This window comes from Oncorhynchus tshawytscha, linkage group LG30 (assembly GCF_018296145.1).
Source record: "Oncorhynchus tshawytscha isolate Ot180627B linkage group LG30, Otsh_v2.0, whole genome shotgun sequence".
NCBI lineage: Eukaryota > Metazoa > Chordata > Actinopteri > Salmoniformes > Salmonidae > Oncorhynchus > Oncorhynchus tshawytscha.
In genome coordinates, this window is record NC_056458.1 from 34,120,876 (window position 1) to 34,148,163 (window position 27,288).

The 27,288-nt window shown below is 43.7% G+C and overlaps 2 protein-coding genes across 4 annotated transcripts in view; one reads left to right on the plus strand and one right to left on the minus strand.

Annotated features, from left to right (window-relative positions):
- Nucleotides 1-2,505, plus strand: part of rad51d (RAD51 paralog D) — a 9,587-nt gene extending 7,082 nt beyond the window's left edge. The window contains exons 5-11 of the mRNA XM_024393610.2: nt 362-443; nt 600-734; nt 833-928; nt 1,182-1,272; nt 1,525-1,595; nt 1,866-2,030; nt 2,266-2,505. Coding sequence (XP_024249378.1) covers nt 362-443; nt 600-734; nt 833-928; nt 1,182-1,272; nt 1,525-1,595; nt 1,866-2,030; nt 2,266-2,373 — 748 coding nt within the window. The 3' untranslated portion in view covers nt 2,374-2,505. The remainder of the gene's footprint in view (nt 1-361; nt 444-599; nt 735-832; nt 929-1,181; nt 1,273-1,524; nt 1,596-1,865; nt 2,031-2,265) is intronic.
- lig3 (ligase III, DNA, ATP-dependent) lies at nt 2,431-26,516 on the minus strand. Of its 3 annotated transcripts, none has more exons than XM_042309116.1 (21): nt 26,334-26,516; nt 25,357-25,763; nt 25,012-25,140; nt 24,616-24,825; nt 24,317-24,468; nt 23,885-24,051; nt 23,608-23,685; nt 23,276-23,444; nt 19,228-19,383; nt 18,755-18,886; nt 18,482-18,561; nt 17,934-18,021; nt 16,308-16,385; nt 15,700-15,823; nt 10,126-10,268; nt 9,570-9,644; nt 5,088-5,234; nt 4,401-4,551; nt 3,976-4,085; nt 3,712-3,798; nt 2,431-3,491 (listed from the first exon to the last, which is right to left on the minus strand). In XM_042309116.1, exons 1-21 carry the CDS (start codon nt 26,360-26,362, stop codon nt 3,240-3,242), a joined length of 2,964 nt encoding a protein of 987 aa, XP_042165050.1. In that variant the 5' UTR covers nt 26,363-26,516; the 3' UTR covers nt 2,431-3,239. The 3 variants fall into 3 exon arrangements, with proteins under 3 accessions (XP_042165050.1, XP_042165048.1, XP_042165049.1); XM_042309114.1 differs by having other exon boundaries at nt 25,357-25,923; XM_042309115.1 differs by having other exon boundaries at nt 2,431-3,473; nt 25,357-25,923; nt 26,334-26,515.
- Nucleotides 26,517-27,288: the final 772 nt, after the last annotated feature.

Genomic DNA, 27,288 nt, shown 5'->3' on the forward strand with positions numbered 1-27,288 from the left:
TTCTTGTTACTTGGTGCTCAAATTTCTAATGGCTGTGAGTCAAAACCCATAAAGGCTGTGAAGCGGAGAACAAATTAGTCGCTTATTAATGACAATTTCCTATTTTCAACCGGTATACGGGATGACTGGCTGTGAGTGGAAAGGGCTACCTGGTCAAATTAAGCCTGCACTCCGACATTAAGACCTTAAGGATAATTATGAAAGTGGTTTCATTTGTTAATGACTAACTGTATTTTGCATGCTCAGGTTAACTTTCCCACTGAATTGCCCTTTTATTATTGTACTATGACTTGATGGGTTGGTTTTAGCACCTGGCAGGACTTCATAGCCTTGGTGAATGATAGTGTTTGTTTTCTTCCAGTCTAGATAAGCTTCTAGACTCTGGCTTGTACACAGGAGAGCTCACAGAGTTGGCAGGAGGCCCTGGAAGTGGAAAAACCCAGGTGACCTTTTTCCCACAATTGTATATCATGTCATTGGCAAATTTACACCTTACTTATCAGTGTGGTTGGTTTTCATAGAATGACCCAATGGATGCTGGTATCACTACTGTATTGAGTACAACATGTTTATGCTGCCTACATTTCCCTCTCTTTTAGGTGTGTTTTGGTGTTGCAGTGAATATATCTTACCAACTGAAGCAGAGCGTCATATATGTTGACTCAACAGGAGGACTGTCGGCAAGTCGCTTGCTTCAGATGCTCCAAGCGAAGTCGTGCAATATAGAAGAACAGGTGAGCTGGAAGAGGCTGTGACAATAAATCTAGTTGAATTAACATTCATTTTCATCAAAACAATTCTCACCACACAGTTCTTACCCGTTGTTGTGCAGATGGAGGCTCTTCAGAGAATCCAGGTCTTTCCAGTGTTTGACATTTTCTCGTTACTCGGCTGTCTACATCATTTTCGATGCGTTGGACTTCAGCAGGTACTCCTTTGAATGTGTGTCCCCCAAATGGCACCTTATTCACTGGTGCACTAATTTGGACTGGGCCCAAAGGGCTCTGGTCAAAAGTTGCGCACTATATAGTGAATAGGGTGCCATTTGGGATGGACTGTATTTGATGTTGCTGAAATATTAATTAAATTGAGGTAGTTTTAAGATAACTATAATGACAACTGAATTTTTTTTACATAACTGAATTCAATCATTCTTGCATCCATCTTGTCATATTTTACAGGCATCTGCGGGAGGTGGCTCAGTCAAAGCTGTAATTGTGGATTCAGTGTCAGCAGTTATTTCTCCCATACTGGGAGGCAAACAAAATGAAGGTACTATGATGAAAAGTTTCTCATGTTATATTTAAGTAGATTATACCTGTTCATTTATCACATATCTTAATAACATTAAGATATAGTTTCTGATAACACACTGTATAAAAGGACAGCCAGTGGAACATAATTGATTTAATGAAGAGAATGGCATAATTGTACTCTGCAAAGGGAGTCACCATTGTGGTTTTGATAAAGGCAATTTTAGCATTATCTATTTATATAATGACCTTTGGTGATTGGAATTTCTAGGCATGTCCATGATGATGCAAGTGGCAGGGCTGTTGAAGACAATCGCCAAAGACTTCAATGTAGCCGTTCTGGTGAGGGCAACTGCTGAACTATTTTTTTTGGTCCTGTTCGGACAGCTACACTAAGGGGGGGGTTATTTTGAGACATGAAAGGTTGGAGAGAGTCCGATTCAAACCATGCTAACTGGTAGCCTAGGCTGTACGTGTGTAGCGAGGTTCACACAGGCCACACAATGTGTTGTAATATTTAAAATTGGCAGCAGCTAATGGGGATCCATAATAAATACAAGTGTGCTATGAGCCCAATCAAATGCCACAGTGATAAGAATCATGTACCCTCAGGTGACAAACACTGTGACCAGAGACGGCAATGGGCAGCTGAAAGCCGGAATGGGCCAAACGTGGAGTCACGTACCTAGAATTCGGATTCTACTGCAACGGCTCGAGAGGCCGGGATCCACTTGTTCTAGTGTACGCACTGCCACTTTGGCCAAGTCCTCAAGACAGGTGAAGTGTTGACATGGGCTTGTCCATGTTAGTATTCATTCTTTGTCCAAATAAGATTGAAAATAATGGACCTCATTACATTTTCTGCCTCAGTTCTGTGAGATGGAAATCTGTGGTATAACCCAAAAATGTGATGTCATATGGAATCCTTTCCTGCAAAATGAGTGCTGTTGCACTGGAGATGTGTTCAAATAGGATCAAACTGAATGGAGATTTAACCTGTTCTGTCTCTTAGCCTTGTCATCTGAAAGAAGAGTTTGACTTGCAGTGCTGGGGCAGGTCTGAAGAACAGCTGTATGGAATGTCAGGAAAGAGGAAGCTGGAGAACACTGAGCCCAGCTAGGCCTCAACATCCATGGTGGTGCTCATTAGGTATCAAATGGAAGAAAACGGAGAAAAGGATATTCAAACCAGTTTATTTTAAACATTAGCACATCAAAGGTATTGTGTGAATTAAAGGATATTTCTGACATCATAGATTTGTCACCTGGTTGCACTCTGGTTTACAAAATTAACAAACCCCAATTTAGTGTTCCACTTGGCCATAAAAAAAAAAGTTTAAAAAAATTGTGACAGTATCCTGCTAGTCTTTTTTCCCCCCATCTTGCATTGTTAGAAGAAGCCCTCTCCTAGATACTATGGCAGTCTACTTTCATGATTTGTATCATTGGACATGTCCAAACTACTTTAACTCGTCCTAATAGTATTGTTATCTACACTACACACTCGATCAAAGGAACCCCGTTTGAAGTGAGAACCTTGGCTTTGAGGTAGGTCAGCTGGACCTAACCCGTTCACACAGCATGGGCACACAATTGCAGAAACCAAACTGATAGTCTATCTTAAGTAATTATGGTTTATTTGAACCAATGCTACTCGGATACAAAAAAAAGACTGGAAACAATAAATAGAAAGATCCATGGATGGAAACATTACTCAGCCCATAGTAGACAGATACTATTCCTAGCCTGACGTAGTTAGGCCTATATCTTTCTTAACTCTAATCATACTCTGCCATGACCATCACAATATCCCATGATCTGGTCCTGTGGTTATATCATTCATAGCAACATTCAACTAAGTTTATATCGGTTTTTAGCTTGGATCAAGCTCAGCTGTAAAACATGATCGGCGTATAATGGTCCATTGTTTGTTAAACCAACACACTTCAAAATCGCACCAGTGTTCGGGGGGTGTAATTCATGTTCATCAGCAGGGAGGCACCACCCGTCTCTTGCGGATACACTCCCAGATCCAGCCGGGGGTGACCCTCTGGGCATGGCTGTCCTCCTCGGGCTCAGTCAGGGTGTGTGTGGCCGAAGCGGCGTCATACTCCGGCACCAGGTCCCCGTCGTAGGCCACAAAGTAGCGCCGCAGCTTGGTGTGGTCCTGCACAGAGTCTGGCAGGACAAGCTTCACACCACTGAAAATGTCCAGTAGAGTCTGGGGAGAGCAGGAAGTCTTTAAGACACAATCCTTAGTTTAATTTATTAAAATGACAGTAAGTATTACAGATTGCACCTTTAACTAAATACAGTATTACAGATAGATCATCCAATAATAAATAAACATGTTCTAATATTTCATCTACTAGCATGTCTTGTTAGAACCTTTTGTTTAGAATAATTTGAGCGTAAATCACAGTTGGTGACAAATGGAACAGAAACCATGAAGCAACCACCTTGTCATTCCTGGGTTCTGCCAACATGGAGGGGGCCATTTTAGTCTTGCTTTGTCCATTACTGTGATGGACAGTTTCCGTCTTTACCTGGAATACATTAGAGCCCAGATACATTTTGCGGGATGCAAGGCTGAAATCTATTCTGGATGTGAGAAATGTAATGACCCAATAAAAAAGTATACTGATGCTACTTCATGGTTCACCTATGCAGCACCCTACTGCCAAATAGGATAACACCAGTTGCTATGGTTGAGTGTAGGGTACCTTCTTTGCGCTGGGCTCTTCTGCGGGCATTTTCCTCTTGGTTGCTGGAACAGGGGAGGGAGGCTCTGTCTTTACTGCCTTAGCTTTGGGGGTATTGCTGTTGCCTGTGCCTAAGGTAATGGAAACATCACATTGAATCAAAATATATTAAGAGTCGAGTTGGAACCGATTCAGGGAACAGAACCTGAAACGAAAGTTCGTTAGTGTTCCGGAACAGAACCGTTACTTTCAAATCTTAAAACGGTTAATATTTTTTGCTCCCCAAAAATATATACATATCCGCTTCCCATAGGGAAATGGGTGCCAGACGCACCCATGCATATACACATACTTATTGACATATGTTCATAGTGTTTGTTTGCATTATTGGTGAGTAAAAGCGTCATCTACATACCAGAGACCAGACCCATGTCTATGGTACTCACTGGTCTTTCTGGGAGTGACTGGTCTCTGGGAGGTGGAGGGTGGAGAGTTGCTCCCACTGTCTCCTGAAGAGCCCTTGTCATCCTCACCTCCTTTGGAGGGCCCTGCTGTCACTTCAAAGTCACACCTCTCCTTGGAGATGCGGAAGAGCTCCTGAGGGAGAAAAACAAAAGTTGTGAAGTTAGTATTACTGGGGATATGCAAATGATCTTTGAGGAATAGTTGTGCTGCGTACACCAACCATTTATGACAGGAAAGGTTTTGTATTATATAGTAGAGATGTCATAACAAAAATACTCGATGCGAGTTTGAGCTATTGCGTATGAAGGTCTATTCAGCTCAAAAGACTACCTTATCACACCAAAACCACCTCAGCAGCAAACCAAATGAAAAGACTCCACTCAATGCCATCTGTGTTTAACACATTTTGGTTGCCATTTGAATACCGATACACAATTATAGTACAAGTTCCACTGTATTCGTATCTGTTTGACTAAAAGACAACGGCTGACCAAGTGGTACCGTTTATTGTTGATCACATTTTTTTATCCTTTACTTCTACATGGATATTAAGTTGATTGCACAGAGCACCTATAAATAAGTATTCAATGGTTTTACATTACAGATTGAAAAAAAATAAAAAATCCAATAGAAGCCCTACATAGTTGCATGATCAGGGTGTTCCTTACTTTGAGCTGCATCAGGTTGGTGGCGCTCTTCCAGTCCTTGTCGTCACGGACACGCGTCATGCGGGGGAAGCGGATGGATATGCCGTCGGCGGTGTGCATCTCCGACTTGGAGAACTCCGCCCCCGTGATCTCCCACACCGGCGCTTTCTATCTCAGGGAGAGAGACAGAGGAAAAAGTCAGTAGAACTCAGGCTGCGTCCCAAAACACATTTTAGTCAATTAGCAGATGCTCTTATCCAGAGCGACTTCAGTTTAGTGCATTCATCTTAAGGTAGCTAGGTAAGACAACCACACATTACAGTAAGTACATTTTTCCTCAAAGTAGCCATTGTGTACATTTGTTTGGGGTGGGGGGTGCTGTGGGATTATTTAAGATACTCGTCAACGTAGGGTTTCAGATGTTTTTGGAAGATAGGCAGGGACTCTGCTGTCCTAGCTTCAGGGGAAGCTGGTGCCAGGATTGAGAAGACCTTGGACTGGGCTGAGCGGGAGTTGACCTGCCGTAAGGGTGGGAGGGCCAAGCGACAAGAGGTGGCAGAACGGAGTGCTCGGGTTGGGGTGTAGGGTTTGAGCATAGTCTGAAGTTAGGGAGGGGCAGTTCCTCTTGCTGCTCCACAGACAAGTACCATGGTCTTGTAGCAGATGCTGAGTGACATGGGAGAACTTGATGTTTGCAGAGAACCACAGGGTCTTGGCCAAGGTTTTTTGCACTCGGAGGGGGATATTGTGGAGTTGTCAACATTGATGGAGAGGTCTTGGAGCGGGCAGGCCTTCCGGAAGGAAGAGCAGCTCCGTCTTGTTGAGCTTGAGGTGGTGTGCCAACATCCAAGCTGAGATATCTGCCAGGCACGCTGAGATGCGTGTCGCAACCTGGGTGTCAGAAGGGGGAAGGAGAAAAGTAGTTGAGTGTATACCGCATAGCAATGATAGGAGAGACCATGTGAGGATATGACGGAGCGGAGTGACTTGCTGTATGAAGAGGAGAGGGCCTATAACCAAGCCCTGGGGACACCAGGAGTGAGTACATGGTGCAGACAGATCCTCTCCACGTCACCTGGTAGGAGCGATCTGCCTGGTAGGATACAATCCAAGAGAATGCAGAGCCTGAGACACCCAGCCCTGAGAGGAGGATCTGATGATTCACGGTGTTGGAGTCAGCGGCGAGATCGAGGAGGATGAGTCAGCGTTGGCAGTACGGAGAACCTACGTGACATAGAAGAGCAGTCTCGGTTGAGTGATCCGTCTTGACTGGTTAGGGTCAATAAGATGTTTTGGAGAGTGTTTTGGAAAGAAAGGAAAGACTGATACGGATGGTCTTTAGTCAAGTGTTTGAGATGTCGTGAACCTTTTCAAAGTGGTTGAAGTCGTCCGCAGAGGGAGGGAGTGCAGGATTAACGACGGAGGAAACTAAAATAGTTTCCTAGAGTTAGAGGCAGAAGATTGACAGTGGTTTTAGCAGCAGATACAGAGGAAAAGTTAGAGGCAGGAAAAGGATAATAGGTCTTCCAGAAGTTTAGTACCCCATCACCTACAGTGCATTCGGAAAGTATTCAGACCCATTCCACTTTTCCACATTGTTACAGCCTCTAAAATTTATCAAGTAAATTCCTCAATCTACACACAATGGCAAAGCGAAAACAGGTTACCTTATTTACATACGTTTTCAGACCCTTTGCGATGAGACTCGAAATTGAGCTCCGGTGCATCCTGTTTTCATTGATCACGCTTGAGATGTTTCTACAACTGGAGTGGAGTCCATGAGGTCTAAGGAATTGTCAGTAGAACGCCGAGACAGGATTGCGTTGAGGCACAGATCTCAGGTAGGTTACCAAAACATTTCTGCAGCATGGTGGTCCAAGAACACCGTGGCCTCCATCATTCTTAAATGGGAGAAGATTGGAACCACCAAGACTCTTCCTAGATCTGTCCATCCAGCCAAACTGAGCAATCGGTGGAGAAGGGACTTGGTCGGGAGATGACCAAGAAACTGATGGTCACTGACAGAGCTCCAGAGTTCACCGTCCAACAGGATAACGACCTTAAGCACACAGCAAGACAACGCAGTAGTGGCTTCGGGACAAGTCTCTGAATGTCCTTGAGGGGCCCAGTTAGAGCCCAGACTTTAACATCTCTGGAGAGACCTGAAAATAGCAGTGAGGTGATGCTCCCCAATCAAACCGGAAAGAGATTGAGAGGTTCTGCAAGATTAATGGGAGAAACTCCCCAAATATAGGTGTGCCAAGCTTGTAGAGTCATACCCAAGAAGACTCGAGGATGTAATTGCTGCCAAAGGTGCTTCAACAAAGTACTGAGTAAAGGGTCTGAATAGTTACGTAAAATGTGATAACAGTAGAAACGTTGGTGGAGGACGGTCTAAATATACACAATTACTTCCTATCAGTATCTTATTCACAAGGGCTGGCTAGAGCTATAGGTGCTGCACAGATTGGTCAATCTTGATAACGTATGGATCTGTTCATGACACGTATGGAAGTTGATAAAGATCAGATCAGCCCTGCGATGAATAGTAGTTACATTTATGTGTAATTATAGAAATGCTGATGATAACAGTATAAATAAGACAGTGATATACTTCTTAAGAAAGCTGAGACTTTATAGCTTCCTTGTACAGTGCCGTGCAAATGTATTCTCCCCCCTTGGCATTTTTCCTATTTTGTTTGCATTACAACCTGTAATTTTAATTGATTTTCATTTTGGATTTCATGTAATGGACATAGTGAAAAAAAGTATTTAAAAAATAAATACATGGATAAGTGGTGTGTGCATATGTTTTCACTCCCTTTGCTATGAAGCCCCTAAATAAGATCTGGCGCAACCAATTACCTTCAGAAGTTACAAAATTAGTTAAATAAAGTCCACCTGTGTGCAATCTAAGTGTCACATGATCTCAGTATATATATATATACACACACACACACACACACACACCTGTTCTGAAAGGCCCCAGAGTCTGCAACACCACTAAGCAAGGGGCACCACCAAGCAAGCGGCACTATGAAGACCAAGGAGCTCTCCATACAGGTCAGGGACAAAGTTGTGGAGAAATACAGATCGGGGTTGGTTATAAAAAAAATATCTGAAACTTTTAACATCCCACAGAGCACCATTAAATCCACTATTTAAAAAATGAAAGAATATGGCACCACAACAAACCTGCCAAGAGAGGGCCGCCCACCAAAACTCATGGACCAGGCAAGGAGGGCATTAATCAGGGAGGCAACAAAGAGAACCCTGAAGGAGCTGCAAAGCTCCACAGCAGAGATTGGAGTATCTGTCCATAGGACCACATTAAGCCGTACACTCCACAGAGCAGGGCTTTATGGAAGAGTGGCCAGGAAAAAAATAAGCAAACAAATTTTGTGTTTACCAAAAGGCATGTGGGAGACTCCCCAAACATATGGACGAAGGAATTCTGGTCAGATAAGACTAAAATTGAGCTTTTTGCCATCAAGGAAAACGCCATGTCTGGCGCAAACCCACCACCTCATCACTCCGAGAACACCATCCCCACAGTGAAGCATGGTGGTGGCAGCATCATGCTGTGGGGATGATTTTCCATCAGCAGGGACTGGGAAACTGGTCAGAATTGAAGGAATGATTGATGGCGCTAAATACAGGGAAAGTCTTGAGGGAAACCTGTGTCAGTCTTCCAGAGATGTGAGACTGGGACAGAGGTTCACCTTCCAGCAGGACAATGACTAAGCATACTGCTAAAGCAACACTCAAATGGTTTAAGGGGAAACATTTAAATGTCTTGGAATAGCCTAGACGAAGCCCAGACCTCAATCCGATTGAGAATCTGTGGTATGACTTAAAGATTGCTGTACACCGGCGGAAGCCATTCAACCTGAGGGAGCTGGAGCAGTTTTGCCTTGAATGGGCAAAAACCCCAGTGGCTAGATGTGTCAAGAGACTTGCAGCTGAAATTTCTGCAAAAGGTATCGACTTTGTGGGGGTGAATAGTTATGCACGCTCAAGTTCTGGGTTTTTTTCCCACAAAAAAAACATTTTTCATCTTCAAAGTGGTAGGCATGTTGTGTAAATCAAATGATACAAACTCCCCAAAAATCCACGAATTCCAGGTTACAACCTGGAATTATTTGTAAGGCAACAAAATAGGAAAAAAATGTCAAGGGGGGTGAATACTTTCACATGCCACTGTATAAATGACTCAAAGCCACATCTAAATCACATTCACATTTTTGTCATTTAGCAGACGCTCTTATCTAGAGCGACTTACAGGAGCAATTAGTGTGAAGTGCCTTGCTCAAGAGCACATCGACAGATTTTACACCTAGTCAGCTCAGGAATTCAAACCAGCAATCTTTCGGCTACCTGCCACTCCACTATGGAGAGCCTAACTTAACTGAAAAGCCTAAAGAAGTCTGGAGATTCACAATTTTTGTCTCTGAATAAAATGCAGTGGGAGATTAAAATGCATTAAACAATATTAAATCTCACCTCAGGATCGCGGATAATAAAATCAGGGTAATAGTTCTTGATGATTTTCAACCAGCCAGGGATTTTACTGGGTTCCTGGATACAGAAATGAGATGTACACATGAACATTAAAGAACAGTCCTCATACTTTGTGAATTTTAAATACCCTCCTAGCCTCTAGGCACTGCTGTATATCTGAAATGAGTGAATAGGTTTAAACAGCATGGTAATCGCTCCATCTTGACTTCTGATAGACTTGGTGAAATTTGCACCATACTGCTTATGCCTATTCAGGCGTGCCTAGTCCCTAGGTCAGGGGTATTCAAATCTTACCCTACGAGGTCCGGACTACTGCTGGTTTTCTGTTCTACCGGATAATCAACTGCACCCACCTCATGTCCCAGGTCTAAATTAGTTCCTGATTTGAGGGGAAGAATGAAAAAAAAGCAGTGGAAGTGGCTTCAAGGTCCAGATTTGAATTTGAGGGCCCAAGTTGGAATTCAGAAAACCCTATTTCTCCAACAGGCCACTCAAGAGTGAACTGTCGGGCAGTCCCCACCCAAGCTGCTTGAGTCACCTTGCTGATTTTGATCATGTCCAGCTCCTTCTGGAGTCGGGTCAACATGGCGTCATCGTAGCCTCCGGAGCACTTGGTCACGGTGCACCACTTCTTAGAGTTCGGGTCATAGCAGCCCATTAAGAAACTGGACATTATCCCGCCTGTTAGAGACATACACCACATTATAAAAACATTCAAGTGAGGTATTTTTCTATCCCCACAGCCCAAAATGGTCAGATTCTGTAGATGTTGGATATATAGACTACATCCCAAATGGCACCCTATTCTCTATATAGTGCACTAGTTATAGGGCTCTGGTTAAAAGTAGTGCACTAAATAGGGAAAGATGCCATTTGGGATGTACACAGACTATACTAAGCCATGAGTTGCCATAAGTGAAATGAATGTTAGAGTGGATGTACACTGAACAAAAATATAAAAAACAAAATGTTTCATGAGATAAAAAAAACTAAAACAAAATGTTCAATATGCATATAAAGCTGAACAATGGCACCGGAGGAGATGGCTGCCGTTTTATGGGCTCCTAACCAACTGTGCTATTGTGTGCGTTTTCTCCATTAAGTCGGACACGAAGGATATACTTCAGACACCGGACAAGGCCCAAATCCCCGTCATTCGCATGAAGAAGAGACAGAGAAATCGGGGCCTTGTAATGATCCGACGGCGAGTGGGTAATCCGCATCTACCATCAGTCCTATTAGCCAAAATGCAATCATTGAATAATAAAATGGATGATCTCCGATCAAGACTAACCTACCAATGGGATATTAAAAACAAATATATTGTGTTTCAGAGTCGTGGCTGAACGACGACATGGATAACATACAGCTAGCTGGGTTTTCCGTGCATCGGCAAGATAGAACAGCTGCCTCCGGTAAGACAAGGGGTGGCGGTTTGTGTCTATTTGTAAATAACATCTGGTGCACAAAATCTAATATTAAAAGAAGTCTCAATGTTTTTTCACACTTCACACTGCCCTTTCCCACCTGGACAAAAGGAACACCTATGTGAGAATGCTATTCATTGACTACAGCTCTGCGTTCAACACCATAGTGGCCTCACAGTTCATCAATAAGCTAAGGACCCTGGTACTAAACAACTGCAACTGGATCCTGGACTTCCTGACGGGCTGCCACCAGGGGGTAAGGACAGGTAACAACACATCTGCCACAGTAATAACAAACACGGAGGCCCCTCAGGGGTGCGTGCTCAGTCCCCTCCTGTACTCCCCATTCACCCATGACTGCATGGCCAAACACCACCATTAAGTTTGCCGACGACAAAACAGTGGTAGGCATGATCACCGACAACGATGAGACAGCCTATAGGGAGGTGGTCAGAGACCTGGCAGTCTGGTGCCAGGATAACATCTCCCTCAACATGATCAAGACAAAATTAGATTGATTGTGGACTACAGGAAAGAGAGGGCTGAGCACGCCCCCATTCTCATCGTAGTGGAGCAGGTTGAGAGCTTCAAGTTCCTTGGTATCAACATCAACAAACTAACATGGTCCAAATACACCAAGATAGTCGCGAAGAGGGCACGACAACACCTATTCCCCCTCAGGAGACTGAAAAGATTTGGCATGGGTCCTCAGATCCTCAAAAAAGTTATACAGCTGCACCGTCGAGAGCACTGGTTGCATCACTGCCTGGTATGGCAACTGCTCGGACTCCGACGGCAAGGCACTACAGAGGGTCGTGCGTACGGCCCAGTACATCACCGGGGCCAAGCTTCCCGCCATCCAGGGCCTATATACCAGGCAGTGTTAAAGGAAACTCCTAAAAATGGTCAGACTCCAGCCACCCTACAGCAAGCGATACAGAGTGCCAAGTCTAGGTCCAAAAGGCTTAAAAGCTTCTAACCCCAAGCCATATGACTCCTGAACAGCTAATCAAAATGGCTACACTGACTATTTGCATTGACAACCCACCCCATTTTTACACTGCTGCTACTCCATCTATGCTTAGTCATTTTACCTCTACCTACATATTACCTCAATATCTCAACTAACCTGTGCCCCCCCCACATTGACTCTGTACCGGTACCCCATTGTATATAGCCTCTACTGTTATTTTATTGTTGCTCTTTAATTATTTCCTTAAAAGAGAGTTTATTTTAGTAAACACTTTCTTGAAACTGAATTGTTGGTTAAGGGCTTGTAAGTAAGCATTTCACTGTAATGTCTACTACACCTGTTATATTCGGCACGTGACAAATAAAACTAGATTGAAAAGCTTATTTCTCTCAAATGTTGTGCACAAAGTCCAGCCTCTCTCAGCCTATTGCGGACAGTCAGCACTGATCGAGGGATTATGCGTTCCTAGTGTAACTTGGACAGATGTTGTTGCCATCCTGTACCTGTCCCACAGGTGTGATGTTCGGATGTACCGACCCTGTGCAGGTGTTGTTACACGTGGTCTGCCACTGTGAGGACGATCAGCTGTCCGTCCTGTCCCCCTGTAGCGTTGTCTTAGGCGTCTCGCAGTACAGCCATTGCAATTTATTGCCCCGGCCACATCTGCAGTCCTCATGCCTCCTTGCAGTATGCCTAAGGCACATTCACGCAGATGAGCAGGGACCCTGATTATCTTTCTTTTGGTGTTTTTAAGAGTCAGTAGAAAGGCCTCTTTATTGTCCTAACTTTTTTTTTCTTCAATTTTACCCCTTTTTCTCCCCAATTTCGTGGTATCCAATTGTTGTAGTAGCTACTATCTTGTCTCATCGCTACAACTCCCGTACGGGCTCGGGAGAGACGAAAGTTGAAAGTCATGCGTCCTCCGATACACAACCCAGCCAGCAGTACTGCTTCTTAACACAGCGCGCATCCAACCCGGAAGCCAGCCGCACCAATGTGTCGGAGGCTACACCGTGCACCTGGCAACCTTGGTTAGCGCGCACTGCGCCCGGCCCACCACAGGAGTCGCTGGTGCGCGACGAGACAAGGACATCCCTTTCGACCAAGCCCTCCCTAACCCGGACGACGCTAGGCCAATTGTGTGTCGCCCCACGGACCTCCCGGTCGCGGCCGGTTACGACAGAGCCTGGGCGCGAACCCAGGGACTCTGATGGCACAGCTGGCGCTGCAGTACAGCGCCCGAGGCCAAGTGGACATAACTTATCTTAATTGCCTCCAGTCTGTAAGCTGTTAGTGTCTTAGCGACCATTCCACAGGTGCATGTTCATTAATTGTTTATGGTTCACTGAAACAGTGTTTAAACCCTTTACAATGAAGATATGTGAAGTTATTTGGATTTTTACGAATCATCTTTGATCTTTTTTTGCTGAGTTTATGTAGTTGACACAACACGTCTATTGCCTGAGAATTGAAAGTTAATTTCCCTACCATAAGCATCCTCAAACGTCGTTTTTAGAGATTTTTGCACTGTCTAACCGGCCTCACAACCGCAGACCACACCAGCCCAGGACCTCCACATCAGGCTTCTTCACCTGCGGGATTGTTGAGGAGTACTTCTGTCTGTAATAAAGCCCTTTTGTGGTGAAAAACTTATCCTGATTGTCAGGGCCTGGCTCCCCAGTAGGTGTGGATGGCTGCCAAATATTTGGCCAAAATGCCCTCCCAGGCCCACCCATGGCTGCACCCCTGCCCAGTCGTGAAATCCATTAGATTAGGACTGATTTCCTTATATGAACTGTAACTCTGTAAAACCTTTGAAATTGTTGCATGTTAGGTTAATATTTTTTTTTTAATTTACAGTTGAAGTCAGAAGTTTACATACAGTTAGGTTAGAGTCATTTAAAACTTGTTTTTCAACCCCTCCACAAATTTGTTAAACTATAGTTTTGGCAAGTCGGTTAGGACGTCTACTTTGTGCATGACCCAAGTCATTTTTCCAACAACTGTTTACAGACAGATTATTTCACTGTATCGCATTTCCAGTGGGTCAGAAGTTTACATACTGGAAAATTCCAGAAAAGTATGTCATGGCTTTAGAAGCTTCTGCTAAGCTAATTGACAATTTGAGTTAACTGGAGGTGTACCTGTGGATGTATTTCAAGGCCTACCTTCAAACTTAGTGCCCCATTGCTTGACATCATGGGAAAATCAAAAGAAATCAGCCAAGACATCAGAAAACAATTGTGGACCTACACAAGTCTGGTTCTCAGATGCCTGAAGGTACCACGTTCATCTGTACAAACAATGGTACGCAAGTATAAACACCATGGGACCATGCAGCCGTCATACCGCTCAGGAAGAAGACGAGTTCTGTCTCCAAGAGATGAACGTACTTTGGTGCGAAAAGTGCAAATCAATCCCAGAACAGCAGCAAAGGACATTGTGAAGATGCTGGAGGAAACAGGTACAAAAGTATTGACAGCCACAGTAAAAACAAGTCCTATATCGACATAACCTGAAAGGCCACTCAGCAAGTAAGAATCCACTGCTACAAAACTGCCATAAAAAAGCCAGACTACGGTTTGCAACAGCACATGGGGACAAAGATCGTACTTTTTGGAGAAATGTCCTCTGGTCTGATGAAACAAAAATATAACTGTTTGGCCATAATGACCATCGTTATGTTTGGAGGAAAAAGGGGGAAGCTTGCAAGCTGAAGAACACCATCCCAACCATGAAGCACAGGTGTGGCAGCATCATGTTGTGGGAGTGCTTTGCTGCAGGAGGGACTGGCGCACTTCACAAAATAGATGGGATCATGAGAATGGAAAATTATGTGGATATATTGAAGCAACACCTCAAGACATCAGTCAGGAAGTTAAAGCTTGGTCGCAAATGGGTCTTCAAAATGGACAATGACCCCAAGCATACATCCAAAGTTGTGGCAAAATGGCTTAAGGACAACAAAGTCAAGGTACTGGAGTGACAGCACCAAGCCCTAACCTCAATCTTATAGAAAATGTATGGGCACGACTGAAAACGTGTGCGCGAGCAAGGAGGCCTACAAACCTGACTCAGTTACACCAGCTCTGTCAGGAGGAATGGGCAAAATTCACCCAACTTATTGTGGAAAGCTTGTGGAAGGATACCCAAAACGTTTGACCCAAGTTTAAAGTGGCTAAGGCAATGTATGTGAACTTCTGACCCACTGGGAATGTGATGAAAGAAATAAAAGCTGAAATAAATCACTACTATTATTCTGACATTTCACATTCTTAAAATAAAGTAGTGATCCTAACTGACCTAAGACAGTAATTGTGAAAAACAGAGTTTAAATGTATTTGGCTAAGGTGTATGTTAACTTTCTATTTCAACTGTATATATTAAATGAGAATCATAGTTGATCCGAGTCATTATTTTACAGCAACCCACTTTTGCCAGACTATAAAAAAAAAAAAAGTTGATTAGCTCAGTCAGGTCAGGTGTCAGTGTAGGGCTAAAACGAAAATGTGGTCCGTTGTGATTGTCCTAAGAGAGGATTGGGAAACACTGCCTACTATAGCATTACGTCGTATTAATTAGTGCTAAACATAGCTAAATGTTTTACAACGGAAACCGTTTGTATCACATTGTAGTCTTTAGGGCAAACAGTTCATGTTGCAAAGCGGTGTGTTACAGTGTTTACTAATGAATATGACCCTGGTATACTGACCGTTTGAGCCTTTGCCATAGAAGGCTCCCAGCACCACCAGGTCTGCTGTGTCAGCCATTGCTCCCTCGTTCAGGTAGTCCTTTTTTACCTTCAGCCAGTGGCGCTTCCCTGGCTCATAGGTGCCCTTTGAATTCACACAGATTATGATCAATTCACATCTGTGTATTGTTACATAGGAGTGTTTTTTTAAACATTATATCAACCCTCTATTCAGGAGAAATAAATACGTTTGCCATTTCCACAGATAAAAATGCTGTAGAAAAAAATAGAGACTTGGCTTATTGTTTCACATTGTTCCTTATAACATCAATTGCTCATTCCCAAGCCCCCAGATGTGCAGGCTATCGGTAGGAAAGATGTGTACAGTAGAGTCAGGGGCCTAGTCCAAAAACAACCCCTAGCTCCTACTACCTCGGCACTTAAATAGATTTAAGAGGATTGGATAGGTATAAGCAAAAACAGCAAACATTACACCTAGCCAATCGAAGGGCAGAATTGGCACTACTGCCTTAATTGCTTATATCTTTCAGATGTACATTAAGTACCTACCTAGGTGGTAGGCGCTAGAGGTTATTCCTGGGTCGGGTTAGAAGTTATTTCTGTCTCACCTTGAGGTCTTTGAGGACCAGCCCCTCCAGTCCCTCTCTGATGACCCGTGTGATCATCTCGGCCAGGTCAGCCGCCCTCTGTGAGACAAGACAGTAAACGCAAACAACCAGCACATCAGGGTCATGTTCAGTCGGCACAAAAACGTTATGAAACAGATTGAAACGGAGGTATTATGTGAACTAAAACATTTGTCTTAGTTATCCGTTGCAAAATGTTTTGCTACGGTGTCCCCTAGTTTCACTCTGCTACACGGGAGAATCAATTGGCTTGGTTAATTATAAGTTCAAAAGACACGTTTGAAGGAGAGTAGTTGCAAATATATATTATTATTATTATTATTATTTATTTTTTTAAATCTGGCACAAGAGACACCTGTCTGATTCACACCTGTCTCAGTGGACTAATCCATTGCGGAGGCTGCGGGCTTAGTACACCAGTAGTACATTTACCGTTAATTCTCATAATTTCTAATCTACAAAGTTTGTTTGGTTTTGGTCATTTCTGTTAATGCATTCAATATATTATTAGTCTTTTACCGTTCTCATTGTTGGAGTGGACACTATTTGCGGACCGCACAACCTAGGCTACACGTGAGGAACACGTTTTGGTTATATTCATTCCATTTAAGAGTTGTCAATTTATTAATTGTCTTTTGTTTGGAGTGCTCCCGTCAATGGTGAGTAGGAATGCACACCTGATTACGCATAGAAGTAGGCCTAGGCTACCTGGCCTGTGCGCAAATGTAGGCTAAATGTGCACATTTGGGGATCTGATAGTATTTCTGATTGTGGATCTTCTTAAAGTAATTGTTTCTTTGCTTCAAAACAGCAAGTAAGCAAAGTCTGTTTTTACATCCATTGAAAAAGTTCCTCAAAGTAGCCTATTTGAAAAATCTTTCCAGCACTCTTTCGATAGTCACACAAAAATATCATGCTCTGATCCGGTGGGAACATAAAATAGGCCTACCCGATGTAGCCTACAGCTGTGTCTGGCCAGAACTCACTGGTGCAGGTAGCAAGTTTGCTAGCAGGAGGTTCAGGTGGGACCAAGTTGATACAATGTTTAAATTTCCTTGCACAGGCAATATAATATTTATTTTTAATCAGGTTATTGTCTACCTGCAGACTGCAATGTTTTTATTTGTTTGGCTTTATGTAAGCGATTTTTTACATATTTGGATATGAAAGTTACTTCTAGAATTTTGATTAATCACATAATGAAACTGTTCCATGAAAACTGGCACACAGATCGGTAAGATAAATTGGCACGCCAAATGGAAAAGGTTGCCAACCCCTGGTGTAGCCTATTACCAGCAACTTCAGGAGCTTAACAGCAGAATCTGTAAAGGCCAGCAGCAGCTGGAGGGGGTTATCTTGATCTTGGCTCCCTCGAGTCATTTGTGTGTATTAATTATTTTTATCAGTGTGCTTAAAGCACCAGTAGCCTACATATAGTTGATTTTATTAAAAACAGAGTGTGTCTATATAGGGAAAAATACACATTAAAAGATGTAGACCAATCAATTGGTCGAAAGAACAAACAAATCTCGGTCAACCAAGATTTTTGTTGTCGTCGGAGACAGCCATAAAGGAGAGAAGTTTCAGACGTGACGTGGGTCTACATACAGTGACGTGCTTCATCTCGGAGAACAGGATCCTGTTGGGAACCTCCACCATGTTGTCATGGAGGAACTTCCTTCGTTCGTACAGGGGCCTGTGGAGAAGAGAGCACGGTTAAGTTCAAATAGCCACGTAACAGAAGAAAATGCTCCAAAATAGAGTGAAAGAGGGAGATACCATCTAAACTTCTCCAATAAGAGAGTAGCTGCTTTTCCACTGCAAAATGTTTCAAGGTTTTGCTATGGTGAGCCCCAATGAACATGACCCAGGCTGTAACTTTGAATGTGTGTAAAATAAAATACATTTTTTTAAAGGACTGGATCAAACAAAAATTAATGCAGACAGACAATGAACATGATATTCACAACATACAGTACATCAAAGCTACCACAATAGGAAGGGATAGGATTTGAGTGGACACAAGTAAACTGTCCATGCAGTTTTTTTTTCTTCCCCAGCCAACTCAAGGATGAGTGAATGTAAGTTCATAGTGAATTCAATACAGGCCTCAGTGTTGTAAATCTACAGAGAGAAGTGACTACAGACAAACTTACTTCTCCATCAGGCTCACGCCGTTGAAATAGATGCAGTCGAACACAAACAAGCACACTTTGGCGTCTTCAAAGGCTGCTTTCTAAAAAAGAAGAGAGAACCATTTCTCCTGACACGCACTCTTGCTCTGTATCACACACACACACACACAACGGCCCCCCTTTACCATAACACACACCAGGCAACACCCCCTCACCCCACACAGACAGCCCCGCAAACAAGTGTACACTCCAAAGAGAGGTCAGTGGAAAGATACATTTGGCAGGCATGCTCACCTTGTGCACCCCCAGTGTCCCGAAGGGTAGTGGCTTGCTGGTATTGGTGTCGATGAGGAGCACCTCGGCATCCAGGATCATGCTGTTGCCACCAACAAAGGCCTGAGGGATGAACTCTTTAAAATGGGCCACCTGGAACAGAGGCTTTGGGTTAGATATGGAAAGGCATCAAAACACCAAGGGGCATCAGAAGGAGAAAATGCATTTTTTTTTTTTTTTAAGAATGACACACTTATTTGGCTCAAACACATTTAATCTTGTTGTACAGAGAACACATCTAGGCTAGGGAGCAGTCTAGGGAATCAGTGAAAGGGATGGCCTTGAAAAACAAATGGTCTATGCTGCCCAGTCCTCAAAACCGTAATCAAAACAGAGGATTTGTTTTACACTTTCCGACTTGCTTATCCAGAATCGGTAAAGAGTTCAGGTGGAGTTGAACCATGCAGCTTCTCTCAGTGTGTGTGTGGTCTGACCTTGTGTGGCAACACAGGTTTAAGGCTGCGGCTGAAGTAGCTGAAGTGGTCTCCATTCTTGTGGACCTGGACACGCTCGCCGTCATACTTGATTTCAGAGTACATGCCGTTGGGGCACTTCTTCATGGCGTACTGGATGGACTTGCATGCCTCAGCCTGGGAGGGAGAACCGGTGACTTGTATTAGCCCCATACATCAGACTAGGGAAACCTATAATTATAGTTGGGTCTGCCTTCAGTGTATTCAGCTCTTCCTAGGGTTGCAGACTCTGCATTGGAAATCTGGGTCTGTATGTATCAAGCGTCTCCGAGTGGGAGTGCAGATCAGTTTCGCCTTTTGTAATCACAAAGAATAAGATTACATGGACACGGGGACCTGATCCAAGATCAGCACTTCTACTCTGAGACACTTGATACATACTGTACAATGCATTCGGAAAGTATTCAGACCCCTTCACCTTTTCCATATTTTGTTACAGCCTTATTCTAAAATGGGTTCGATTGATGAGGGGGAAAAAAACAAAATCGACACAATACCCAATAATGACAAAGCAAAAACAAGTTGACATTTTTGCAAATGTACACATTTTTTTAAAAAGAAATAACATTTATATAAGTACTCAGACCCTTTACTCAGTACTTTGTTGAAGCACTTTTGGCAGTGATTCCAGCCTATAGTCTTCTTTGGTATGACGCTACAAGCTTGGCACACCTGTATTTGGGGAGTTTCTCCCATTCTTCTTGCAGAACCTCTCAATCTCTGTCAGGTTGGATGGGGAGTGTCGCTGCAAAGCTATTTTCAGGTCTCTCCAGAGATGTTCGATCTGGTTCAAGTTCAGGCTCTGGGTAGGCCAATCAAGGACATTCAGAGACTTGTTCCTAAGCCACTCTTGCATTAACTTGGCTGTGTGCTTAGGGTCTTTGTCCTGTTGGAAGGTAAACTTTTGCATCAGTCTGAGATCCTGATTCACCGTAGGGATGGTATTGGCCAGGTGATGAGCGGTATCTGGTTTCTTCCAGACGTGACACTTGGCTTTTAAGCCAAAGAGTTTTGGTCTTCATCAGACCAGATAATCTTGTTTTTCATGGTCAGAGTCCTTTGGTGCCTTTTGGCAAACTCCAAGCGGGCTGTCATGTGCCTTTTTGGTAGAGTGCTGCAGAGATGGTTGTCCTTCTGGAAGGTTTTCCTCTGTGTTGATGGGAGCTCTGTCAGAGTGACCATCGGGTTCTTGGTACCCTCCCTGACTAAGGCCCTTCTCCTCCGATTGCTCAGTTCTAGGTAGAGCTTGGTTGTGCCAAACTTTTTCCATTTAAGAATGATGGAGGCCACTGTTCTTGGGTACCCTTCCCCAGATCTCTGCCTCGACACAATCCTGTCTCGGGAACTCTACGGACAATACCTTTGACCACATGCCTTGGTTTTTGCTCTGACATGCACTGTTAACTGTGGGACCTTAAATTGACAGGTGTGTGCCTTTCCAAATCATGTCCAATCAATTGAATTTACCACAGTTGGACTCCAATCAAGTTGTAGAAACATCAAGGATGATCAATGGAAACAGGATATACCGTAGCTCAATTTTGAGTCTCATATCAAAGGGTCTGAATACTTATGTAAATAATGTGTTCATTTTATAAATTAGCAAACATTTCTAAAAACCTGTTTTCTCTTTGTCATTATGGGGCATTGTGTGTAGATTGATGGGGGAAATAATTATATGAATCCTTTTTCGAATAAGGCGGTAACGTAACAATGTGGAAAAAGTGAAGGGGTCTGAATACTTTCCAAATGCAGCGTACATATGGCCCCTGGTTGGGAGGTACGTCTGACCCTGGTCTTACTGTAGGTCTGCTTCAGTGTTTAAGAGGAACCTAATACAATGAAGCAGACCTTTGTTAACATTTAGTTGAGGGATGATAACCCACTCACCTTGGGGCAAAATACATTAAAGTAATACTGTATGGGTTGGAAAGTGCCCTAGATGTTCATATTTACTGTTCTGTACTTGGTATGCTGGATGTAGCGTGCGTCAAATGTGACAGAACATACAATTTTACTGCGAGGATACATTTAAATTCCATTCATATTTCTGCTGTGTATACACGTTGTGTCTGAAGTGACTTGCGTACAGCATGGCTTGCGAAATCGCATAAGATTAACCAAAAACAAATTCTCATTCAGAATTCATTCTCTGTTATGCAGATCTCTCAGTTGTAGTCAATTGGTCTTGGGAATATTATTTTTTTCAGATCACAGAATCCCTTTCTAAACCAGCTGAAACAGTTAAATGAGCCCATCAAATCACATGTTATTGGTAATTTAGCATATGCTTTTGCGGGTGTTGGGAAATGCTTGTGTTCCTAGCTCCAACAGTGCAGTAATATCTAACAATTCACAACACATAAATTTAAAGTAAAAAGAAGAGTTAAGAAATATCAAATTTATTAGGAGGAGCAATGTCGGAGTGGAATGGACTAAAATACAGTAGAATACAGTATATACATATTAATTAAGGCATTATGTAAACATTAAAGTGACCAGTGATTCCATGTCTATATAGGGCAGCAGCCTCTAAGGCACCACCCTTTGGAGAGCCTTGCGGTTGCGGGCAGTGCAGTTGCCATACCAGGCGGTGATAGGGTCCGACAGAATGCTCTCAATTGTGCATCTGTAAAAGTTTGTGAGGGTCTTCGGGCCAAGTTGAATTTCTTCAGCCTCCTAAGGTTGCGCTTTCTTCACCACACTGTCTGTGTGGGTGGACCATTTCAGATTGTCAGTGATGTGTACGCCGATTAACTTTTTGAAAAAGCTTTTCACCTTCTCCACTGCGGTCCCGTCAATGTGGATAGGGGAATGCGCACTGCTGTCTCCTGAAGTCCAGTCAGCTCCTTCGTTTTGTTAATGTTGAGGGAGAGGTTATTTTCCTGGCACAACTGCCTTCACCTCCTCCCTGTAAGCTGTCTCATTGTTGGTAATCAGGCCTACAACTGTTGTGTCAGCTGCAAACTTGACCATTGAGTAGGAGGCATGAGTGGCTAAGCAGTCATGGGCGCCCTTCAGGAAGTCCAGGACCCAGTGGCAGAGGGCGGGGTTCAGACCCAGGGCCTCAAGCTTAATGATAAGCTTGGAGAGTACTATGGTGTTGAATCCTGAGCTATAGTCAATTAACAGCATTCTTACATAGGTATTCCTCTTGTCCAGATGGGATAAGGCAGTATGATGGTGATTGCATTATCTGTGGATCTATTGGGGCGGTATGCATATTGAAATGGGTCTAGGTGTCAGGTAAGGTAGATGTGACATGATCCTAAACTAGCCTCTCAAAGCAATTAATGACAGAAGTGAGTGCTACGGGGCGATAGTCATTTAGTTCGGTTACCTTTGCTTTCTTGGGTACAGGAACAATGGTGGCCATCTTGAAGCAAGTGGGGACAGCAGACTGGGCTAGGCAGAGATTGAATATGTCCGTAAACGAGACTAGGGACGAGGACGTCGGCCACGGAGAACCAACTGTACTTGGGAGCGGGCAGCGTCGGTGGCACTGTGTTATCCTCAAAGCGGGCGAAGGTGTTTAGCTCGTCCGGGAGCAAGACGGTATCTGCGACCCTGCCACATACGTCTGATGTCTGAGCCGCTGAATTACAACTCCACTTTGTCTCTGTTCTGACATTTTGCCTGTTTGATTGCCTTATGGAGGGTATAACTACACTGTTTGTATTCAACCATATTCCCAGTCACCATCGCATTTAACCATGGCAAGGTTCGCACGAATGCTGCCATCTATCCAGTTTCTGATTCGGGTAGGTTGTAATAGTCAAAATGGGAACATCTTCTATGCACTTCCTGATGAACTCAGTCACCGTGTCAGTGTATACATTCAGTAGCAGGTGTGTGTACTGACTAAGTGTGTGTCAGAGTGAGTTTGTGTGTGTCAAGTTCATGTGTACAGGGCGAGTATGTATGCAGAGGGCAAGTGTGTGCATGTCTGCTTAGTGTATGTGTGCATCTGTGTGTGTGAGAGCATGTGTGTGTATGTGTGTGAGCTCACCAGCATAGGCTGCACTGGGGTCATGAGGGAGGCTTCAATAGTGAGGAGCTTCCTGGGGCCTGAGCCGTTGGTGGCGTCCTGCTGGTTCCTCAGCACGCGCTCTATCACGTCCCCTAGGTTACGGGAGGCCTTGAAAGCGTCGTAGGCATTCGGGTCAACTGCATCCAAGCTGTTCATAAGATACATTTGATTGAGAAGGGGGTTCAAATATACTGCAATAAGTTTCAAAGTTTATGTATGCTTTGAAAGCTCTAGCATATTAGGTTTAGAAGTTGTAGCATAGGGTTTTAATGTTGTTGTGTCAGGTTAGGAGTAAATCTAAGGTGACTTACACATGCTTAGCTCCAGAGTTCATCTTTAGATCATGCTTAATGAGTCTGATGATACATTTCAGGTCATTGCCGGTACATCTGCAACAAAGACAGGGTTGACTTGTGTGAGTATGGCTGCAGTTATATAATTTGATTATATTCAGAAGTTGACTCTGTCCCTTAGTCTTTTGATGCATAAATGTTGGTGCAGTAGGAATTGTGGACAGACACTGAATTACTAGGAATTTTAAGATGTCAAATCATTAAGTACAGTATAGGTCTACATTGTTTTTTTTACTTTTTGGATATGTCCTCTAGCTCTTTCTGCTGGTCATCCTCCTTGGTTAACTGGGCCAGACGGGTAAGGGACGCATCCACTTCCTGAATCGTGAGCAGACTCTTGGCGGCCGGTGGGAAAGACTTGCCTTCTTCAAAAAACATCCTCACTGTCTCCGACACATCCCCCTGTACGCCCAGAATAAAAATATACTCAATACACGTCAGTCCTGAAACCCCCAATTCTGGGGCCACATGGGCTGTATGTTGTGATAGCGCCTACTCAGCATAACCTACCATTTATGTCTGACTATGTACTAGTGTTTGTTCAGCTGTGTTTTGTGTATGCAATGTGAGATGTGCTAAGATTGTCCTCTTATATGACAATGAACATGAATTTGAATAACTTGTCAGAAGCACTGACTGTCATGTTCTGGACTCAACAAACACTGACCTGTTCCAGATCTCGCACCATCTCCTCCTGGTTGCAGTTGAATATGCGGCTGAAGAGCTTGACTATCTGTTTGTCGTTGAGGTTGTACACACTCTTCACCACCCCTGGGAGAAGCAGCTTCACCGTCAGGTACACATCTCCCTTGAATTTATCTGGTAGGGAGAGGAGAAAAAGAAAATTTGGTATTGCAGTAATTCTGCTTGCCTACTTAAAAAACAACATTTGAGGACAACATTCAATGCAGTACAATACTGCAGAGACAATTTACAACATAAATTAAGCTACGAACGCACACACACCTCCCCCTGAGCCTTTCTTCAGGAAGTCGTGAATGATCTGTGTCTTGACATTGTAGCTATTCTTGTCTGCCACCATGGCACAGAGCTTGCGGAACTCCCGGAGCAGGCTATCCTTGTGTTTGGGGTCACAGAGCTGTGCGGAAAGAGGACTGCCCTGGTTGGGTTTGGCTGGGGATGGGCCTGGGCTGCTTGAACTCCCAGCCTTAGTAGCTGATTGGGAAAAGGACAATATGATTGAAGATGATTAAGATGAGACAATACAGCAGGGTTATGTTCTGGTGGAATGGACAGAGGAAAATAGTTTTGAAACTGATAACAAACATTTGCACTTCTGTAGCAAGACTAGCTAGTTTTCAGATGTGCACACTGGTTGACCATCCACTGGAATACCCTCACCTGTGAATCCAGAGAACTTCCGTGGTGCATTCAGAGAAGGGTCAGCAGGCGGAGCTGATAGCTGACCACTGTTGTTCAGCTTGGCTTGCACCTTCTTCTTTGGGCTCGTGTTAGCTTTGGCCATCAAGTCTGAAAGAGAATAAACTAGTTCTTAAATGGCGTCTCATTTAACATGACAAGAAAAGTTTAAATACGTCAATATTTTCTTCCATGGTGAACAACACCAACTTGAGTGCCATGACATGCATCCTATAAGTCGGTCAGTATACGCATTACAAAAAACATTTCATTTCGGTATGTGGAACTTAATCTTGCTATATTGACAGAAGTATATAAACGTTGTACCTCCAACAAGTTTGTTGATGAGCTCCTTGTCCTCATCCTGCAGCTCCTCCCAGCCCTCCAGGTCTGTGATGTCCTCGATCTTCTTAGTGGTGGCCCGGGCCCGCTCCAGCTTCTCAAAGATACACTTCACATGGTACCACTCCTTCATCTCCCCGGCAGACTCACTGAACGGGTTAGGCACAATCTTCCCGATGCGGGTCAAGCCCTTCATGATTTTGTCCTTACACTTCTTACATCCCGCAGTGCCACGTTTGGCATACTCCACACAGTATCTCTGTTCAGCCATGTCTGTCTGGTTAGTACAATAGTGACGCCAGCAAACCTTGAAATTGGAATCTAGTGAAAGACTGCGATTCCAAGGGGGCTGGGTGCACTGATGGCAGTCCAAGGGATAGGGGAGGATGCCCCTACAATGGGGTAGAATTTGGAAGTTTGCAGATAAGGGATAAGCGACAAACAGTTTCCAGGTGGGTTGACACCTGCACAGTTTCCCAAAATGTATATTGTCGACAGTCTTAAGTGCCAATGAAATACAGAATCTCTGCATCCAATATGGTTTGGTGATATCTAAAATGTAAAAAGGTTAAAGGTTATTCACAACGATGCATTGCAGTATAGATAATAGCCAACTATCTGCCTGGAATATAGCTAGCTACCCCCACTCCCCGCTTTTGGCGATTAGCCAGCAAGCTAGCTAATAACAAACCCAGAAAAGCTAGTTCGTGTATGGAAATGGAGATACTGTCCAGACAACGCCATATAGTATGTATGGAGTAGCGTATTACTCCCTAAAGTAATGAACGTTTCACAATAACACTTAACCGTAGCAAGCTAGAAGTATGACAACTCGCTAAAACTCGTTACGTGTACATGATTGCAGTCATTGGCTAACTGGTTGCTACCTAGCTAACGTTAGCTTTAAGCTAACTTTAACCAAATGTGGTAAGGTTCAAAATGGGCTCAGACATGTTATTTACCTTGGTTTAAAGCGGGGGAGGAGGCTCATTAGCTTACATATTACAAAAGCGGTTCGCGTATACTAGTTAGCAGCTAGCTATAGGCTACACAGTCATTGAAAAGGCAACACTCAGTTCCCTTTAAGTCCTAGCTAGCTACCACGCTTCCTCTTTGTTCCCCTGCGTTTCCTGGGTTTTGCGCATGTGCTGGTATGCAGACAGAAATGATAATGAGACGCAAGACCAAATCAAATTGTCACATGCGCCCAAGACAACGGGTTTGGACCGTAGGGTGCTTACGAGCCTTTCCCAGCGATGCAGAGTTAAAAACAATAAACAAAGAAATACTAACACAGGAGGAATAAAATATACAAGAAAGGAGCTTTATTCAGTGATTAGCAGTAGGCTACCATATCAATATGCAGGGGTACGAGGTATTTGAGGTAGATTTGATATGTACACAGGGTAAAGTGTAAAGGCAAAGTAAAGGCAAAGGTAAAGGCAGGGTAAAGTGCAGGCAAAGTTTACATGATTGAAGATTATTCTAAATTCTAACCCTGTGTCATTATACCATGCATTATTACTACACAGACACCGCCAGAGTGCCACCCTGAGGGTCCTTTAGTGCAGGGTTTCCCAAACTCGGCCCTGGGGCCCTAACCAACTCATCATCAAGCTTTGATTATTTTAATCAGCGGTGTAGTGCTAGGGCACAAACCTTAAAGTGCACCCAGGTGGGGCCCCAGTACCGAATTTGGGAAACACTACTTCACCGCTACACGCAAATACTTTTAAAAAATATATAGAGCTCGCCAGCTTGTAGTCCTAAAAAATGGAAATGAGTTATTGGTTCGTTCAGCCATTCCTATGGGGGAAAGAAGGGAGTTTTGGGATAACTGACGAAAATAAGATCTGAGGTTAACACAGATTTAGGAGATCTTATACATTTTGTCCTAAGAGATAACATCAGTCAGTC